The sequence below is a fragment of the Hetaerina americana genome, unplaced genomic scaffold (genome assembly GCF_022747635.1).
Source record: "Hetaerina americana unplaced genomic scaffold, ioHetAmer1.1.p SCAF_35, whole genome shotgun sequence".
NCBI lineage: Eukaryota > Metazoa > Arthropoda > Insecta > Odonata > Calopterygidae > Hetaerina > Hetaerina americana.
The window spans coordinates 324629-346376 of record NW_027286930.1 but is presented as its reverse complement, the minus strand read 5'-3'; the positions used below and the strand labels follow the sequence as shown (position 1 = coordinate 346376).

The 21748-nt window shown below is 41.3% G+C and overlaps 1 protein-coding gene across 1 annotated transcript in view; it reads right to left on the bottom strand.

The window, feature by feature from the left end:
- LOC139691454 (membralin) overlaps positions 1–21748 on the bottom strand; it is a 218525-nt gene that overhangs the window by 173036 nt on the left and 23741 nt on the right. Inside the window, exon 9 of the mRNA XM_071589272.1 lies at positions 1383–1440. Within this exon, the coding sequence (XP_071445373.1) occupies positions 1383–1440 (58 nt within the window). The remainder of the gene's footprint in view (positions 1–1382; positions 1441–21748) is intronic.

The window sequence follows — 21748 nt, the reverse complement described above, 5'->3', positions numbered from 1 at the left end:
GCGAATATACGGTAAGGCGGGCTATTTATGAGCATTTATCTGTGAGCAAAAAACATGAGAGCACCTCAGTCATCATCATGCCGGTTATTGGTAAATTTGGGACGGTCCCAAGCTAATGTTAGGTCGATACAGTCATGGATCCCTACCAGCCTTCATTGTTATTTGCTCCGCATTATTTACTTCAGTTCTTCAGTTCCTCTTCCCTTTTTGTCCCTGCTTAACTAACATTTCCCTTGCATAACAGTCTATAAAACACCACAACCTCTCGACATCTCCATTAAATATTCTTACATAGTGCCAACATAAAAATACTATGCTAAGTGTAAGTTAGTGCAGTTTAAGTAAAAATGCTGCAAATCCACGCACGATTAAAAAAAAAAGGAAACACCTATAGGATTAAGAGTTTCCGAAAAATATTTCAACTGCCCTTTTTACAAAAAATGCTATATCGTGGAATATCACTCCATTCGATGAATATAAGTGTCATGTTCATTCTTATCCAGTGAATTACGAAAGAACACGATATAGCGGCAAGGCGTGACAAAAGAGAGGGCGGGGGATACAGTAGGATGGGGAAAAATGGAATGGGCACGTAGGACCGCAAGCAGCTCGGGACCCCTCCCTTTCAAAATCCCCATCCCCAGTCGCACAGCCGCCGGCATCGGCGTGAGCAGAGAGCGAGTGCACCGAAGCGATTGTTATGAACATTTTTCCAAGGAAAACGAGTGTTTACACGGAGCGTACCTCCCGCCTTGTCTTCGGGAAATCCAAAGGAGGGCCGGCGAAGGAGAGAGCCGAATACAAGGGAGTCGGACCCTTGCCAACCTCCGTACCCTCTCCCTCCCTTCCCCCGCCTCATATCCCTTGTTCCCGCCGACGAAATCCTCCTCCTCCCCATCCCCCGAACACCAACCCCTTTCGCCCATTCTCGTCTCTCTTCGGGGCTAATTAATTCAGATTGAAACACGATCCCAAAAGCCTGCCTTTTTACCAAAATGCGAAACACAAAACCCAGTTTAAATAAGATGAATCCGAAAGCAACGGCACGAAAGAGCCTGGGAAAGACGTTTTGACGATGCCGACGAGATGTTATCTTAGGGAACCTCTTGTTTCCTCCCTTGTTTACCGGACGATGGCAGCGCGCGCACCTGTGAAGACGACGACTTCGTGCCTTCGCCCCGCTGTTATTGCGACGCTTACTCGGCAGGCAAGAAAAGATCATGAAACGAGGCCAGTATTGAGAATTTTTCCCCCATGGCGCAGTCACGGACATAGAGTGGTCGCGGTGGGAGAATGGAATAGAAATCGAAAAAGAATTTTCATGCTCACCTCATCCACCTTATGATTTAATTATTATGATATAGGAAAAATAGAAAACTTACCTATGAAGACAAATATCTGATGGTGCGAGTACCGCAGCAGCATGGATATAGAAACCGTCTGCAAGTAGGAATGATAAAATTAGTTCAATCAACCACCCAAAGCGCTCACAAAATATTTACTTAAGTATGCAAATCCTTTTTCATTATTCCATTCAACAGTGGCACTAATACCCATTAGGTCATCCCCTACTTTAGTTCAAGCAATTAAGTGTACTCAAATAAAACTTTTCAACTATCCCTTCAAGGGTAAATGAATAAGGGATAACACAGTACCATGCTCTCAAAATATTAGTCATCAATGGAATAAGCAAAATTCAAATTTGCTCTGGAGATATACCGATTAAAAATGACGTCATAAATGATACGTTAAATACACGTATTGCCCTAAGTAATTTAATCCAATTTAAATTGTTCAAAAAATGTCATTAATTACTTAGAAAGGAGAAATTTAGTGCTCCACGAAGACAAGAAATAAGATAACTTGAATACAAATACGAAACTAAACAAGTAATCCCTATCTTAAGTTAATTGAAATCCTTCAATTACGTATATGTATCAACGTTGTCCAATCTTTTCACTCAAGTAACATTTGAGAAAACTTTAGCCGTAAGACTAAAGATAGGTTTGATATTTGATTAAAAATTAAGGAGAGGGTAAAATACGAAGACCAACATCACGTATCATAAAACACTCGGCGGGGTCCTTATCCCCCACTTATTTTTTTATTAGCCATGCAGGAGCTCATTCGCTGAAAAATACGAAACCAAAGCAAAAAAAACAGGTTGAAAACCTTACTATGACTTACGTGAACTATCGAAAATTCTCCCATGCTATCCCGTGTGAGCAGGCTCGAGGGAAATCTGAAGAGGGCAAAAATAAGCGCACATAACGGAAATCCAATCCTCTAGGAGACGAAAATAGGCTATTCATCAAATAACAAACATGGAGCGGAGTTAAGGGCGCTTGCCCCAACGGCCACTTGAATCGTACATTACATCGTCGAACGGACGGACGCGAACCGAGGGTGATCCGAAATAAAGCCCATATAAGAGCCATCAATCAGTCCGATTGGTCAGTGTTTACTCTGGCGACCTCACCGTCCAAAAGATTGTGACGTGAAGACCTCCCGAAGTCGAGGGTGGAGCCCTCACGTTGATGAAGTTCCAACGGCTATCGCACAACTGAAGCAACTCTTATCGTGATCACGGGGGGATTGCAGCTAGGAAAGAAGAGGCGAGCTGAAACAACCTCACCACAATCCCGTTGAGCATGACTCTGAAGTTGAACCAAATGTTAGCTACTTAAATGAATTGGACAACACTATGAAAATATAAACGAATACTCAACATTAAATTCCATTCGCGCGAGTTCCAATTCCTCTCGAATAACATTCCCGCGAAAAAAACATGAAGGCGGTCCCCAGGTCCAAAAACTAAAGATTTCAACGATGAACATGAACGTTCTATACACATTTTAATGAGTTTTGGGTTAATTTGTTACCATACAATCAATCAATTCCATGTAACTTGGCTAAGCAGCATATGCAAATTCTGAGACTGGGAGACTACGAAGAAATGCAAATATAGTTGGCATTACGGGATTGGCCATATTTCTGCAAAGTATTTTATCATCACTTTATTTTAAATCATCTGCAAGTACCTTTTAAAGTACTAAATTGACTACAAAAGTTAAATGTGTCCACTAACCTACTCTCGTCTCGAACTACTTTTAGAGCAAGGAAATTATCAATGTAGCCTAAATAAATATGTTCACGGGCGACAAAAAGCAATTGTTAGTAAGAGTGTAAATTAATATAATAGGAATAACCTAACATTTAATGAGGGATGGAAATAAAATTGGCTTTGTGTGATATTTTTTTAATGAATGAACTTTTCTAGGTGTAACAAGACCAAGAAATTTTTTTTAGGGTAATTTAGTGATTTAGTAAAAAATTACTGATAATGATGCAACGTTGGTCAAATAAAAAATTATTTCCTCATGCATTTTATCATTAACTCCGTTTTTTTAAGATTTGAACGCTAGTTAGTGTATTGGAGTACAAAGTCTGTCCCAAAAGTAGAGCCATCGAGTCGATTAAAGAAAAGGTATTGTCACAAGTGATACATTCACACTAAAGTCTTCGAAGTAGCACCCTTGTGCGTCCACACACTGCCGACAGCAGGTTTTCCACGCCTCGTACGCCTTCTGGAAGGCGGGTACCGGAATGCTGCTAAGCTCTCTCGTCACGGCCTGTGGTAACGCTTCCACCGAGCCATGGTGACATCCTTTCCGCACGAATTTGAAGCGGGGGAAGAGGAAAAGTCTGGTGGGCTGTATGAGGCAGGGCTCTTGGCAGCTCCTGCGGATCCGCGTGTGAGTTTCCTTTTGCTAATCCGAGAGCACTCGCGGCACCAACTTCGCACACACTTTTCTCATGCCCATATTTTCTGTCACAAGTCGACACATCACTTTAGGTATGCCAAATTCATCAGAAACCATGCGAATACTTAATCCGCGATCCCTGTTCAGCAAATACTTCACTCTCCCAAGCTTTTCATCGTTTTTTTGAGGTCGAAGGGCATCCTGAACGTTCGGCGTCATCAACATCCCTCCCCTCCCGAAACAACTTGTGCCACTCAAAAACACCCGATCTACCATGAAGTCATCACCATAATATGCCTAGAGCATGTCTTGAGTCTCTTTTCCGGTTGTTCCCAGTTTCACGCACAAATTTGATTGTGTAGCGTCGTTTCATAACGAATAACCGGTTCATGGCGGAGTGTAACGAGGTCACGTTAGATAGGTTTCGCAAACGAACAACACGAACTCCGTAAAGGCTGGGAGCCAACTGCCGCCGGCCTCCAGCCTTTTCTAAGACTCCTCTCACGAACCTAACCAGAGAAACCGCTGCCCGGGAAAATATAAGTTATGCTACTTTCGGGATAGACCTTGTATATCAACAAGTTGGTGTTGCCATTATAAAAATAGCGACCTGGAGTTTTTCACTCACTAAGGTAACATTAACCATGCAATTTATAAGTGATAAATTACGAATATTCGTTGTAATGTGAATTATCTTCAAATACACAGCAATGTAAGGGCCATCATTTTATCCATCTCCTCGTCTTGAGTCGTTATAGACGACAAAGAAACACAAATCACGTGCTTGTACTGGTTTATACTGACACCTCAATAGAGCAACGACCGCGATTCAGGACGACGCAACTTTAACGAGGGTCAGAAGTACACGCTTCGTAACAACTGCGTCACAATCAAGAAATATCGTTCATCAATTTACCGCCGATGGACTCAATGAAAAATGTCAGCATCCGATTTGGTAGCACATACTTAATCGGTAAGTTTCATCAGAATTAGCACTTTACATACCAGAGTAGTTTAAGAAGAAACTCCAGTTAATTTTCCTCGCCGCATGGCCCATTCAAACTTATGAAACGAAAACAAATTATATGTTACAGGTCCATCATACAAGTTCATTGAATCGTACAGGGACGTTTGGAGATCATGAAACGTAAATAGATTAAATTGCATAAATTGGAAGGGCGTCTCTTTGGGAATGATATTGAAATGTATTATTACCCCTATCGTACTGAGGTTGGAGAGCTCATGTCAATCAAATTAGAGAGATTAAGAGTAGAACAGATAGACTTAAGTTGTCATTTTCTCCACGAACGATAAGATGAGGATAAAAAAGAAACTTTACACTCCCACACTAAAGATTTAATATTTCATGACCATGGTTTCCATGCTGCGTAACATCATCAGGTGATGATGATGCGCAGCATCGAAACCATGGTCGTGAAATATTAAATCTTTATTGTGGAAGGGTAAAGTTTCTTTTTTACCCTCATCATGAAGGAATACCACAAAGTTAAACCTAAACTGTTATTCTTACGAACGATAAGGGATCATAATGACATTGTGCGACCGCGGTAGGGTTATGTTCGAGTAAAAATTAGTCTCGTGTACATTCACCCCCTGTCACACACCCTAACGATGGCTTGCAGGGTGCGCATATAAATAAATAATGCCGTTTTTCCGGAAAATGTTGTCGTTCAAATTTTCGTTCCTTTAAATAAAAAATAAGGAATTTTTTGGCATAATAAATTAAGTACTTTTGTGATTCCCTCGAACAAATATCCGACTTTCCGCATTAGTTTCTTACCCGATGTCTGGTCTCTGACTATATTACAATTTTTTCCCGGCTCTAATGAAATAATTTCGACACACCTAACCAATAATGAAGCTTCCAGAAATAATAATAAGTATGTTTGAAGACAAAATGCTATGCAGTTACAATAACTGGTCACCCTTTAGAAATTTATAGGTAGAAATATTTCTTTAAAATCGTGGAAATTTTCAGATATTAATAACATTTTGTCACAATAATTTTACATGGGCTAAGGAATGTGTTTTCATAAAAACATTAACCTTGAGATTATTTTTCTTCTCTACCAGATAGACATGTACACATACATTTCACACATTGTCCATTGGCACCGAAGTAACAACACGTGGACATAAAATAATTACCATGGCGTGTTTATTCATTATTTACACCCTTTTATTTACTGGAAAATGACGTTTCCATGGAAAGTGCTGAATAAAATTACACCCGAGCGAGCGAAATATGGCATACCTTGCCAACATGGCATTTAATACCTCGCAATCGCCGATATGAGATCGTAAATTACCTGCATTTAATAGTACATTAGCTAAAAATGGACACGCAAAAATATTCCTGTAACTAAAAGAAGATCATTCCCGGAGTGATATCGCAATCGGTTAAGGGAGCGAAATTAATTTTATTATTTTTTCTTCCTTTTCATTGCTAGAGATAAGTTTCGCAGCACCCATGGTTAAAGGTCGAACAGCCACAAGAAAGGAAGCTAAGTAAAACTAAAAAATTTTCACCATAAATATCCCAAAAATAGTATTTCAAAATTGTTCTTCTATCAGGAGGACTAATAAAATATAATTTTAGGTATGACTGATGACGTTTGTTGACACTAAAACTATTATCATCGACTTACGGCACTTAGCGTGTACATAGCACTTCTAAAGATTCTAAAACTAAAACATCTTAGTTGTCCTCCCGTCGGTTTAGAGAATACGTCTAAATATGAAAACATACTGCCTGATTAGAGAATTTCTTCACGCTTGAAATTCTTGACAAAAACTTAAGTAACAACAGTAATAATGGTTAATATAACTTGAATTTTAAAAACAAAAAGTGTCTCATTCTAGTCAAATTCACAGCGAATGAAATTATATTTAAAAACTATCTTAGTGGGTACATTCACTTTAGCGTATTTACATTTGATTACATATTTTTTGACATTTCTAGCTTTTATGTCGCCCATTGGTCTACCAACGTAACGTAGAGCCTATAAATCTGCCTACTAATTAAGAGTGTTACGCATTCGCACAACGACAACAAAGTTAGCAAGAGATTATAAGTAAACCAGTTTTGATAGAATAAACTGAACATTAAATACAATAATAACACAATACAATATTAAAATAATGTAATATAACCATATGTTTGCAATGCTCATCAAGAGTTGATACAGGAAAATTAACTTGTTAAAAAAAGCTTGTTACATAGCGTCTCGTAGGTATAGCGAGTCGCCCTGCGCGACAAAAAAAAACTCATTAAAAATATACTCGTTAATGTAATAAAGATGGCATTAAAATTTTCCAGTAAATTTATACAAAAAATTTACTATTGAAATCATGGACAATGTGGCCACCGCCTTTAAACTTTGCAATCTATCAAAAACGTGACGTTGGTTTCAACGGTCGACACATAATGCTAAATCATTTGTCTGTCCCTTTCTACTTTTTATAACACTATCCCACCATTTTGAATGAAAAATAAAAAGTGCGAGGAATATTGTTAATTGGCAAGTGCTATCTGTTATTTCTAAAATTCAGAGAGGAAATCATCGCTGATCACTGTATTAGACTGCCTCAGCCTTCCCTTGTACCCGCTTCCCAACCCATCCCACGTTCGTCTGGAAGGGTAGCATCGCCCACGGCCCCGCAACTTCTCTCCCCCTCGCGACCGCAGGCACGGGGGGTGGGGCACGGAGGAGTGGAGCGAAGTCCTTCGCGAAAGCTTCTCAATAAAGACAGGGGAAGAAAAGCGCCCACCTCTTTTCCCCGGGCACCCGCCGATTCTACACTCAACTCCTGCCCCGGAAAAAACGGGAGGGGTCGATTCGGGCGGGAATGAGACTCCTTCCTTCTTCCCCACCTTGTTCCCACCGTCGGGCTAAGAAATAAATAAACGGATAAAAAAGAAGGGGGCGCGACGTGCTGACGGGGACCTTCCTCGGCGGCTCTCAAACATAGAGAATGCCGCGGACCCCTACCACGCCCTCAAAGCTCTTTTGGAATATCCGGAACCACGACCAAAGGGTGGTATTGTGGTTGATACTACTGATGTGAAGGTGATTTTTGTGTGCATTTGTGTGCAGGCATCCATTCACCATGGTAATAGATAAGAAACATACCGTCGATGGCACCTGATGCCAAATAATGGCGAGCTGCAAAGTTGCAAATCTCCGGCGAGAATGTTTTTGCTAAATTTTCCCAATTTATCGAAGACTCACTGCCTGCCTTGAAGTCCACATGCCTCTTAATATCCATTACCCGAACTTCTAAACATTGTCCATCAAAAAACTCTAAACAAATCGGAACTTTTTTGGGGCAAAATAACCGCACGAGATGCGATCAAAACCAATTTATTAAATACAGTAATGAGCCAAAAAACATGGGACGACGAAGAATCCAAAAGAAAATATCTAAGCCGTACATTGAAGGATCACGCAAGTAATTGGCGTTCTACAAACAGAAGGATACCGAGACAGCACCTACGTTCGTAACCCTCTATGGAGTGATATGTCCCAATCATTTGAAAGTTCATTAAGACGAAAATTGGGAAATTGTGACCGGATTGGATGTAAGGGGAAGGGTGGCATAAAACCCAAGCAAATAAATTTCATACTTATTAAGGCTGATTCTCGAGACAGTGATAACTCACTACCTTGAGAATACAGCCATTAAGGATTCTCGCGGTAACTTCCGTGGTAACTAGTCAGAGTCCATTAGACGAACCATTCAGAGCATTCAAAATGCGCTCGCACCCGACGATCGTCAGATCATCACTAATCCCCCCTCCTTGAGTTTCTGCTGGCTTCTGAAATGAGCCGTCGTTAACCAAGACTCGGTGGCGAAACATCTCCATGAGGCTGAGCCGTAAAAGCTTAAAATAAGGCACCTGGCATAGGGGAGCAAACGACGCGATCAAATATCAAAAATAAAATCATTTCGGAGTGGAAAATAGCAAACAGAGACAAATGGCCAGTTTATCGGGAGTTTGAGGTTGACTGAATTATTCACCACATTCCACGATTTAATATAAATGTTCAAATTTTCCCAATTATGACCCAAATTTTATGTTTTTCTGAACTGACTCAAGTCACCCAACATCACCACGATTTCCATCATTTCGTAGTTCTAATTTCACCAATATTTTTATAAGGTAGACAAGGATGAACCTATTAAATGGCCGTCCGTCGGATGGGACGTTAAGCCGCGGACCCCTTGGCGCCTTTCGTAAAGAGTAGGCTAATGCCGACGCCGGGTTTCTCTCCACCCTTCATCCTTTCCTGTCCATCCCCTATGGCGCAAATGACCTTAGCTGTCGGTCGCCTCCCCTCAAAACTACTACTACTACTACTACCCTATTAAATGGTATTCTTGCAAATACTTTGAGGCAAAAACATCCACACCGAAGATACGACTGCGTTGATAAACGGGAAGAGGAAAGTTACATTCACAGAACTGGCGCGCAAATATTAATGTTTTCGTATTTCGTCGAGAACGACCAGGGCAAACGGGAGTATCCCTCAATATGAATCTGTCATTTTCCTATTCCTCTTTGTGAGAAAATAGTGTTGACCCCGAGAGACCATAAATTTCACCATTGATGCGAAATTATCCACGCATGGTGTTTAATTCGAAAAAAATGGCATGGCAAGGTTCTTCCGGTGTGTCTGTTATTTGAGGCATCAATAGCGTAGTGATCCCATGTGGTTAGCAATTGGAAGAAAATGCAGTGCGCCTTCAGAGGCGTATTACGAATTTTTTCTCCTGAAACGCGTTTGGCTGAGAAGATATGGTCGACAAGACCTCGAAAGTAACCCACGCATTTACCAGGGAGAGTGCGTGAAGAGGGCAAGTCGGCTGGATTTCTAAGTCCGAGAAGAGTCGGGAGGGGAGTCCGTGGAGAGGGAGGGAGTATACCCCGTCGCCGTCGTCACCATAGAGATGGATGACGGGGATATGCGTCAGTCTGAGCGTCTTCCGCCCTCCAACAGACGCCAAATCATTTCCCCGGATTCCCTCCCGCACCCTCTCCCCCACCCACCTCCGCTCCACCCTCCCTCTTCCTCAAATATCCCCGAACTACCCTTCCTCCATCTTAACGCGACTGCCCACTCACGGTATCCACACAACTCCCGGAACCACGCACACACTTATCCCAGGAGGAAAAGCCATTCAGCTCAGTCGGTCAATCACGGTCGAGCTTCCCGCTGAGGTCAAATTATCTAGCACGGAGGAAAGACAAAAAGGGTATGAAAAATCCTACGTGAGAAAATAAAACCTGATCAAGAGTGAGCTCATTCTTGCGACGGTGGTGTACGGTGCTATTTATTATGCGCACAGCAAAATGGTAAGAATCAACATGGAAGTTTTTAATGTGATGAGTAACGAGCTTGCCGGCTAACTCAAAGATTGTGAGTTCCTATTCCTCTTCAGCCATGAAGGTTTTAAGGTCATTTAATTAATTTACCGTAGTTGAGTGGGAGATGTAGTGCGATCGGAGCACCTTAAAAAACCTTCTGCAAGGCGGATAAATAGGAGCAGTACCACTACCGAAAGGTTTTTTCACCTTAATATATTTCACTCGGTTCTTCGGAATGAGAGGCACGTCCCATCAACCTCATTTCAATGCGCCACTGTTTTAACCGCATATTTAAAAGTGAAAATGGCCTCAGCTGTCGACCGCAACTCAATATAGGCCACGATAGAGCTCGTACTTCTATTCATTTCCCCTTCTTGCACGTCTTTCCGGAAGGTTAACGGTATCAAAGAGGGAGAAAACGGTAGGCAAAAGGGGGTCGAGTGGGAGGATGAGGGTGGCGGAAGAGCAGGCAGGGAGGACGAGTGGCGACGAGGGGAAAAAGAGAGTCGCTCCGAAACACACGTACTCACTCCCCCCCGACGTCCCACGCTCTTCAGCACGGCGCTTATTTTCACGTGGGCGTCTCAGTTCCCTCCAGCCCATCTCCACCTCGACCGTCCCACGCACTTATAGCTTTCGAAATCGGAAGGGAGTGAGGCGTGGACAATTACATTCCCATGCGCGTGAGACGGCGAACAAGGCAAAGGCGCCGAAGCGAGGGAATTCGACCTCACTTGAGCCACATTAACCGTCCAGACGGCGAGAGAAAGAATTTACTCCTCGGTACGATCCTTTTGAAGGGATGACTGAAGCGATTTGGAACGTTCAGCATCGTGAAAATTGAACTTTAAATGCCTCCAATGGATTACGATGACGCTTAACGAAGTATGCGCAGAACTTCACCAGTAGCATAATCCGGGAGAGGATTTTTTTTGCCCATGCTACTCCGCTTCTAGAATTCCATTACGTCTCCGAAGCGTCATAATTGAGACCTGGACCTTGAACGAGTTCATTTTCACCCCGATTCGGAGCGCGGCCTTCCGAGTCTCCATTTTGAGGAGTAATCCTTCACCACGATGGTCAAGGTGGAGGCAAACAAATTCGGCGCGAAGGTCTGAGTAAAGTTAAATGGTCGATCACGAATTCATTCAACATTTTACATTAAGTGTGTGATATCAAACAAGTTATATTACCGTTTGGTCGGCTCATCTTTGTATCTAGCATCCTAATCTGTCCTCTAATTTCAGCAGCACTTTTTCTGAAGAACAAACCCGAATTCCGGGGGGAAAATCACAAGTATTTGTTTAATAGAGGATTCTAAGGAACAGACAGAGATCCTACTCGTACTACAACAGTTGTCCTAATACTAGTTTGAAGCAGCTAAATACTCGATTCTCTTTCTTACACCTCATCCGGAGTCTCCTTCTGTGGTTCTATCCGTCTACTTTCCCTTTCACTATAATCTTGGCAAGTCATCGCTTCTTAAAATGTCCGATGAGTTCGACACAAAGAAAGGCTAAAACCAGAGAACATATTTTGAACGAAAAGAGGAAAGGAAGTGAGATATTCTTAAAAAGTCCTCGCTCACTTTACGAAAAAAAAGCGCCAATTTCTCTATTTCTCCAGTTAATCACTTCTCTCTCCTGTCCCATCACATTTTTCCATCCTTCCGAGTTTTTTTTGTTGTACTATTGTATCGGATCTACTTGCACCCGCAAAGAGGTGTAGTTAATATATTTGAATAGTCTGTTAATTGTAAGGATTTTGATCGACTTACAGGTTATCTTTTAAGTATGCGAAATTTGACTTTTCACTTTGTACGATACATTTGCTCAGGTGACCCAGTTCAATTTCGAAGGCAATAAAACACAATCCTTGACTTATATCGAAGGCATGATAAGGGAGCACTGAGGATATTGTATAAACTATATGTTATGTGATATGATAGTTAAATGCCTTCTTCATCATCAACTCAAAATACATTAGCAAGATATTACATATTTCTGTTGATTTGTTTGATATGCTGCTGTTACCTTGTTCCTACAGCAGAGAGAATGATGATATAAAAGCGAATAAACATATCTAAATCTGTCCAAGCCTGCGTCTATTTCTATTGTTTTATCCGGGGTTGTCTGATAGCCCTAATCATTAGATCGATGGGTAACTGAAGCGTCCTGAGTCTAAAATTTCCGATCTCACTTCGTATTACAAGGATTCCCGACCTTGTTTTTCAAGTAACCCCGTCACATTTTCTAATTTTGTAGCGATTTTAATTGAATCTAAATGAACCGCAGGATTAACCCGTATTAACCCCCCCCCCACACACACACTACCACTTGTGCTCTTTTTCCTGTAGTCCCATTCGGATACATTTAGGCAGCTTGGCGAGGAAAAAACTTACATGTGGCCACAGAACACATGTGGCAACTACATTCTAGAAACTGAAAGCACTCTTGACGTATTATGATGTAAAAACATTTTCTCGTAAATCCTTAATTCCATTTCACGCGGCCATTTCGTAATCATTGCACTTTTCAAATCGTTGGGAGTACAATGAAATTCAAATCACCGATGGTAAGAAAATCCACTCGCAAAAAACGAAAATCCAATCTCGTTTCTTCGCATTCGGGCCTGACGTAACACCCAACCCCGCCTCCGATCACCGCAACACCTCGCTGAAACCTCAATTCTTGTGCCCATTAGAGAGTACATTGATAGAATTCGCATATCTCTCGCACGCCATGCTTTCATTCCGCGATATTATTAGACAAGACCGCAATCAGAGGAGAACAAACGGGCGCTCAAACGGGATGGCAGTAACAAACGTTCTCTTATACCTGGGAAGTGGTGCAAAATGCCTGCCATCTTGGAAAAAGCATTTGGGAACGTTGAGGAAAATCCGTACCATAGAATAACACTGCAAATCCAGTATCTTCGTCGCCAGACTTCGCCTGAAGAATTACACCTTTTTTTTAATCAAATCAGCATATACATACAGATTTTAATACGTAAACGCCACGGCTCGCGTATTAATGAAATCTGGTATTTGAAAAACGGTTCTCACCAATGTCAAGACGTGCCCACAACATTATGGTCAATTTAAATTACCTGTAAACTGAGTAGGCGTAAATTCGACCCAAGGGCTGAATAACATCTGGAATGATGAATTAGATTTAGCCAAGTAACGAGCCGAGGGATCACCTCGACCAGTGTGACCAACTTGGCATGAAGCTATTTCTTTGTTCCCGACCGCATTTTGTGACCACCTTTAAGTGGCATTTTTGTTTTTACTACCCCGTTTTTTCACTTGCTTCGTAAAGGTGCTCATCAGTAGTAGGCAACTAGATGCAGAGCATTTGTGTTCGGATACTACTTTCAGAAACTAAAAATAAACGTCGTGTTTAATGGTTAAATTCTTTTTGGCTCTTGGCTTGAATCTTACTGAGGTTGAAAAAGCATTAATACACTCAATGGTGATTCAGTTAGCTCAGAGGATAGGCTGAAACTCTATTACGATAGATGAAGTAATGGCTTCGTGGAGAGAAGAAAAATAAATTACCTCAATTTTTTCCTTATTTCCAACTCATCTTTCTCATTCCCATACTCCTTTATATTCAATAATAGATATTTCAAAGTTTTATTTCGTCCTCTTCGAATCAAGCGTTGCGAAAACAAACAAGAAACTGATAAGATTTCAACGCGTCATTCATCGCATTATCGTTTCTACTATCGTCTTCATTTCAAAATTTCTTCGGATTATCACATACTTATTATTTGTCATTCACGAAGACATGACATATCTTTTCGGTGCATCAACAGCAGTATTTATCATCCACAAATAAGTATTAAAATTACGATATATCGAACAAGCATTGGAATTAATGAATCCGCTTACGCATCAGGTTAGCTGAGGATTTTTCGCTATGCGATAGACGAACCAACAAGACCACAGAACTATAGCCTAGACCGCAAATCTGACCGAGTAAATCAAAAAATTCAAAAGTTTCAGGAAGGTTTCACTTCTTTATGAATCAAACTAGAATAAGCTTGGAATCCTAAACGAACATGGTCACAGAAAAACCGATCAGAAACAAAATAAGCACTAACTTTCAGAGGTGGCTTGGTTTTTTCATGATCGAAGGTGGCAATGCATAATTACACGATTTACAGGTATCATAATGTTAATTACCAAATATCAATACTTCGGCTGATGTATTATGCCCTTCATGTCATTAATGAAATTGTTCTACAAAATATTATGTTGTTTGAATTGTGAATAAAATTATTTTCAAGATAAAAGTGTGAGCGTTTAAATCTAATATTAATCCTAAATCGCACACATCATTCGTCGGAGTGAACATTTAGGCTCTAAAGGCTAGTATATCCGAGATAAACTGACTTAAGAACAATAAGAACGAGTGAAATGCGCTATTCCGATCAAATATTAGGGGAATCTCATCATATTCGAAACTGCAATCATTTAGAACGGCGCCGGAATGAAAAAGATAAAAAAAAGTACGTGAAGGATTTTGGGGTAGGAACTATAACTAGATGACAACAAAACGAGAAAGGAAGTTACAGGTTATCATCCAGAAAATTCTCAGCGCATAAAAAAAGCATTTATGTACAATAAAAATAAATGTAAAAGTATGAAACATCAAAGCGAAAAACTATCTTAATAAGTCCATCAAGCATTTAACAACTAGTAACAGGTATTTCAAATGTGAGCTCCGGTAGCATACGAGAACGCGATGATGCCTCATGCGATAAAACGTGTACATAAAGGCGTATTTAATGAAGAAAATCATTACAAATCTTTTGTATTTCATTCTCTGAGCTACTCAGCAATCGCCAATGAGACAATATTATTAGTTGATGTGGTCATAATTGTCTCTCAGTCAGTCATAATTGTTTAAACTATTCCTACGTCATCAGGCCCCGGCGATCGAGTTCCTACATCGGTAAAGCAAAGGTTTTGATTCTAACTGATGAGGATTTGTGGGACAATATGTATTAGATTGCATTTTTTTAAACTCAAAGAGGCACGCGAATTCAATATTTTCAGGCTTGAACTTGTGCTATTGCATATTGGAGATTCGAAGACAAACCTCGTGAATTTCGCGAAAGCCCTAATAATGGTAGGTACCGTAAGAGAGATTTATATCATAAAATATGCTTTCAAATTCATTAGAGGTTCGGGCTTAAATCGGATGGAGGGGGTTTAAACTGTAGGGAAAAAATTGGGACCCATGCGAAAAGGAATTTATCGCTCTTAGGTTCTTTGGGCATTTTTTTTGGTTTGCACCGCGCACACATGCCGTGGCAAATTCGCTCGTTAGCGAACGTCGGCCCTGCCAACTTTTGGTAACACGATCAGCCGCCTTCCACAGCGGGTGACCAGCAAATTCATAAACGTCCACACTCCCAACCCAAGGAACCTCAAGTCCGTAAGCCGTCAATCAATTTTGAGGCCACGGGCGAGCAAACGAAGCGCGTCGCCCCTCCTTCCGCCCCCTCACCCGGGGGTCCCCGAGAGGTAGGGGGATGGGCCGGGGATGGCGCGGACATCCTCGCAAATACGAGCGGGGGAAGCTCCCTCCAAACCCCCCCCCTCCCACCCAGCCACAAGGAAACGAAAAGCAACGAAAAATATTGATCCGCGTCATTACTTAGCCAAGTCGACGAATGATCGCAGTGGGCAGCCGAGAGACCACGGAGAGAAGATTAGGCGCCCTTGGAACGGGGCGGAGGTGAGCGGGGTGGAGGAGAAGAAGGGGGTTTGTTTATTCACCCAGTCTTGCACGGCTCATGAAAGACGGGACAAGACTTCGTTATCCCCGTCTGTTGCTTCCAAAGGGGGGGTCTTTTTCATGTCGGGTTCACCTATCGCATACAACAGCCCCACCCCCGTCCTCTGCCATCTCGGCCGCGCAACCCCGCCCCCGTCCTCTCCCGCTGTTGCGTCTGTCGGCCCCTCCCTCCTCCTATCCCCCAACCCCCAGCCCCTACCCAAAGTCCCCTATCATCAATCTCGCATTCATCCTCTCTCCCTCATTTTCTGCCTCCCCCCCATACCGCCACCCTCCCTCTAATCACCCCGAACCCCTTCGCCCCCCCCCCATAATGCCTCACCCGCTCACTTCTACCCGCCCCCGCAGTATCCCCCCTCCGATCCCCGGCACTCCCCTGGTACTCGCCCCGGCGTGATGCGGAAGCCTGCGCTTCGGCCCCTCGACGGCCGACGCAGAGGGCCGAGAAGATTGTCGGGAGGGGGTATGCGGGGAATGGGGGTCGGGTCCCGGGAACGAACCTAGTAGCCACCCTTGTTCATCCCTCGAGTTCAGCCCCTGGGAGAGGGATGCGTATGGCACAGTTCGGGCCGTTCCAAGACGGTTGGTGACTTGGGGTCGCTGCTCCATCCTCATCAAAAGCCATCAATTCTGGGATTTGCTTGGTGCAGCTCCCCACTCAGCTCTAATCTGCTCCTCTTTTCGTACGCTCATATATTTTTGCTTTCACGTCATCCGTTGCCTGTTTCATCTATCGCAGCCGGGGGCTACTTCTGTAGTTCTTCCCCGTCCACATCCTCAATTGCCTTCTGTAATTTATCGTGCTTAACAATGTGCCCGATGAGTCCCTCCGTCGTACGGTTTTTTCTCGAGTTTTTTTCTTTACTCACTCGTAGATTATACAAGTCTGTCATTAAGCCCTCATCTTTATACTATAATGCCACATTTCTATTATAACCATGAATCTTCTAATAGTAGTATGTATCCTCATTGTATGAGTTTCTTGATGAAGTTTATTTTGAAGCTTTAAAGAAGGTCATTGTAAACCCTTCCTGGATTGCGTATCTATTCTCGCCATCTCTTTCTTGCAGTTTCCATCAAAGTTGATACTGCTTCTTAGGAAACAAAACTTACTCGTATGGCAGGGGGTGTTATGTTTTTTGTTGTTAGCATTGGGTATCATTTAATTTTGGGCACTTTAAATTGTCTTCAGTGAAATTTAATTAGGAGTGATGTTGAATTGAGCAGGAGGAAAGGGGTTTTTGTATCATTTGGATCGTCAGCTATTCCATGATTGCCAGTAGATGTAACGGCGTTTAAAAACCGGCTTCTTCTTAGAGAAGACAAGAGGCTCGCAGTGTTATTAGGTTCCTTCGTTTGAGAGGCTATAGGGCCCAGCAAATCCACGATGAAATGATGACTGTTTAGGGAAATGATAGCCCGTGATATGACACAATGGTAAGGTGGGAAAGGAATTTTTAAACTGGCCACATGTCCTTCACACACAATCCAAGAATTGGAAGACCATCACTTACAAGCGATGCTGCATTCAAATGGCAGAGTAAGGAACATTATTCACGAAGAACTGCACATGTCAAAAGTGTCAGCAGGTTGGTCTCCACGGCTACTGAATCCTTTTCAGAAGCAAACACGGTGCGACTTATCAAGAGAGATGTTGAACCTTTTGGAGCAAGACGAAGAGGATTTTGTGGTCACCTGGTAACAATGGATGAATCTTGGATTCTATCAATATGATTCAGAGAACAAAGAAATTAGCAAGGAGTGGTAGCATAGTTACTCACCTATCGCCAAGAAGGCTAAGGTGCAGAAGTCTACAGGGACGGTTATGCTGTTTTTTGGGACTGTCGTGGATTCATCTTAACTGACTACCTAGAGAATAGTCGGACCATCACTAGTGCATATTACTACGCACAGCTGAAAACATTGCGTGATGCTATGAAAATGAAGCGGCGTGGTATGATCACCAAAGACATCCGTCTTCTTCCCTAAAATGCCACATCCGCGATATTCTAACGACCTCGCCCAAAGCAACTTTTTTCTTATTCCCAGAACTCAACTAACCATTTCGAGTTCGGCGATTTGACAACATAAATGACGTCATTCAAGAAGTGGAACAATGGTTTCCGAAGCAATCTGCTGAGTCCTTCAATGACGGCCTTACAAAGGTCAAGTAACGCTGGGAGAAATGAATAACTCTGAAAAGAAGTTTTAAGAAGAACAAAGAAACGCTTCTCTCTTGTTTATTAGCGACAGTCAAAATTTTATTACAACCCCACGTGCAGAGACGCATATTTCTACGGACACAAATTGATATCAATTACTACGGAAACTTAATTATTACCTTACAGCACTTACTATGTACGTTCGGACCGAGGTGGAATCTGAAAGATGCTTACAAAGTTGCTTCAAATTCAAACGTCCTGTACAATGAAAATGTAATTGAAAGCAACTATTGCTTTACATCTGCCATTGACTTTTGGTTCAGAAAAATTTCAGACTTCTAGAATGACATCACATCGCAATTCTCTTAAGTTTCCATTTTTCAACTCTTTAACATGAACAGTAATTGATAATCTGGGAAGAGAAGAGATGAGATGAATGATGAAGAGTTCTTTGAAATCCAAAACACGTGCTAATCTGGAAGGCTTGTATTTAAAAATGATCAGAAATACATGTTTACCCAAACATCACAGTCTTAAAATACGCTTAAACCTCACTGAAAGAGTTTTTCCATATAGTTAATAAAATAACACAAAGCAACATAACGAAGTAACTACTATTGTCGAGTAAATTCTATGCGCACCAAGCCATACTCATGATATAATAGCACACTGGACACATATATATGGAATTACATAAATAAAGAGACTTGCAGAAAGTACCATTTGAAGGTGAGCTATATTCATTCTTACGCTATTAAGCACAAAATGTTGAAATTCGGTAAGGGAAAGCTCTTCCATGAATCGAAAAGAGAGAGATTTGGCAGTAAAATAAGTTGTTTGAATATAAGAAAAGTACCCATGGTGGTGAGAAAGGGGATTAATTTCAGATACATCTAACTTCCATTTAATCAATTGAGGGGGAGATTTATTTCGTCAAAACCTACCCGAGTGAAAGAGAAAATGTTCCCTGAGCATAATTTACTAAGGAGCTGGAGGTACCACGAGCATAATTGATTTTAAGATCGTTCTACCAATGTTAACACTGTACTAAAACTTAGGGCAAATAGCGAAAAATTAAAATGCGAAATAAGAAAATCCACCAAAAAAATAATTATTTATTTATTGATATTATCAGCCAAAATACGATTCGCCGAAACAGTTTCAAAAGAGTCCAACCTTAAAGGCGTTTTTTGCATGAAGTTTTAACATTCCAAGTCGATTTTGCCTTATTTTAATGGCTAGAAATAAAATTATTCATCAAGAAATTCCGTTCGATTCCCACTAGTAAATGATGAATGAGCGAGTGTTTACTTCTCTATAAATATCACCCTCCTTTATACATAGAAAGGAAGTATCTGACAAATAATAGAGTGCAAGTCAATTACAGAGAAAACAAAGCGAAGGAAAAATCCCGAGGCAAAGCGCCATTGCTGTGGAAGTCGTTAGGATTGACATTAATCCCGCAATCACAGAAAACACTTGAGTCAGTCCAAGGTTTTTACGTGGGCCACCGTGGACTAGGACAAATCAGCAGCGCGAAATCGGGGGCCAAGAGGGGTCAGGAGGCTGTAGATGGGGAGAGAACCTACTACTTTCCCCCCGAATTCTGAGTGAAAATGCAATAATTAATTTGAGAAAAAATTATTTTTTCAGATTTCTCTTTCTTTTAGCACACTTGGAAGAGCGTATAATTGCACAGGCCAGTCGGGAGAATAAATTGAATCACCGAGGAAAGAGAAAAACGATGGGCTTAAGTTGCTTGCGTAAGTGGTAAATGACCGCAAACGTACGATTGAGGCCAATGTAAAAGAGCTTCTTTTACCACATGTATTTGAACTCAAAAAAGGCACCTATAAAATTCGAAATGCAACGTTTTTTTCACTTGAATATCAAGGTTTTGGAAGAACACTCGCTTCGCCTGAGAAAACAGAAAACTAGGTCGAATCCTTGAAGGTTAATTGCTGATACTCAACTGGATAGGGAAAGCAATTTTAAAATAACTTCCCAACCATTTAAGGTTTATATTTCCCAGTAAGGCAGCATGCACAGTAACGTTTGAATATACGGTACATACATTTTCGTTTCACAAATCTTATTAATTAATCCTTCAAAAAGTAGGTAATTGCCGAGAAAACGCTAATGGTAAAGTTTCATCCAGACTAAATATAATTTAGAGGCAGCGCCAGGAAGCTGAATTTAAAATACGAATCAATTTTTGCGAAAATATTAGGCGCACGTGGATGCAGTGATAGACAAAACTAAAATTTATCAAATGAATTTCCACACGCCTGGATGAATAAGAGCTATATTCTGTTACTTATAAACAAATATGGTATGGCGGACAATTTTTTAAAGCAAAAGTTACGGACTTCAAAAATCCTAATTATATCCATTTTTAAGTTTTTATCGAAATTAAAGATGACAATGATAATCATTATTTAGATGTATTTTATAACGCTTTCTTGCCATAGAACATATTCATTTTCCCAACACCTGGGATTTCTGAAAGATTATATTTAGATACATATACAGAAAATAAAAATTATTTATCTTCTTGTAAAAACCCTAGTGTTCACTCACCTTCCCGTTAACATTAATTCGGTCCATAACAAAATAACCTCTATAGCTTTTTAATCATAATAAATATCAAACAAAATTTTCTGAAAAAGTCCACTGTCAGCCAATAAACGAGAGGTTAATGGCAAATGAAACATCTGCTCAAGTGCTAATGTCAAAATTTTCGAGATTAAAGCAGCTGGATTAGATAATTCCTTACGTTGCATTCCGTAATACTGTATACAGCTATCGTCAAAGAGGGCCCATTTTTGAATCGGAAATTCGTTGGAAATAAGTCCACCGAATCGAAAACAACAGCCGAAAATCAAAATGGGGGCCCTTAATGAAATAAATATAATTCAAATTAAATTAATTCGCAGCAGCACTGATTTGTATGTTAAAAAATGGAAGTCAAAGGATTTCCTGGGGATAAGCTATGCCAATTCCGAAAACAATTTGCAGATGAACTACGGTTCCATGCTGACAAATCGTGACCACGAGAGTATAGATCATTACGTAAGACAGATTGAACTACCCGAAAATAAAATAACACCGAACGTCAATAAACACCGATTACACTAATTGTTAATGAACGAATACCCCCAGCCACACTCCCTCGTAGTAGCTTGCAAGGTAACCTTTGGATCGAGACGTGAGCACATATCAGAATTTGATGTGATCACCTCCCGTCATTACACTCGTTCTTAGTTCAATCAAGTCTCATTCTTGGCTGAGATCACAATCAGCTCAAATCTTTGAAATTATTACGGTCACAGCTGCCTTAAAAAAAAGACGTGGTTTGATTTCATCACGTCCCACTTAATACCACGCGCTAGGCCGCTTTCGATGCAATCATCAACTAGATTTCCTCCCTTCAAACCACGTGGTCATTACACTCGTCCCTTTTTCCTTTTTGCACACCTCCCTTCCAAGAGTCTCAGCTCCTCCCCCCTTCCCGGGCGGTTGTTCCCCGACCCCCATCCCCAAAATCCCTTCCAATCCCACGACGCTCTAGATCCCATAATCTTCATCCCCGCCTGTCGCCGCGTACAACAAATCACCGAG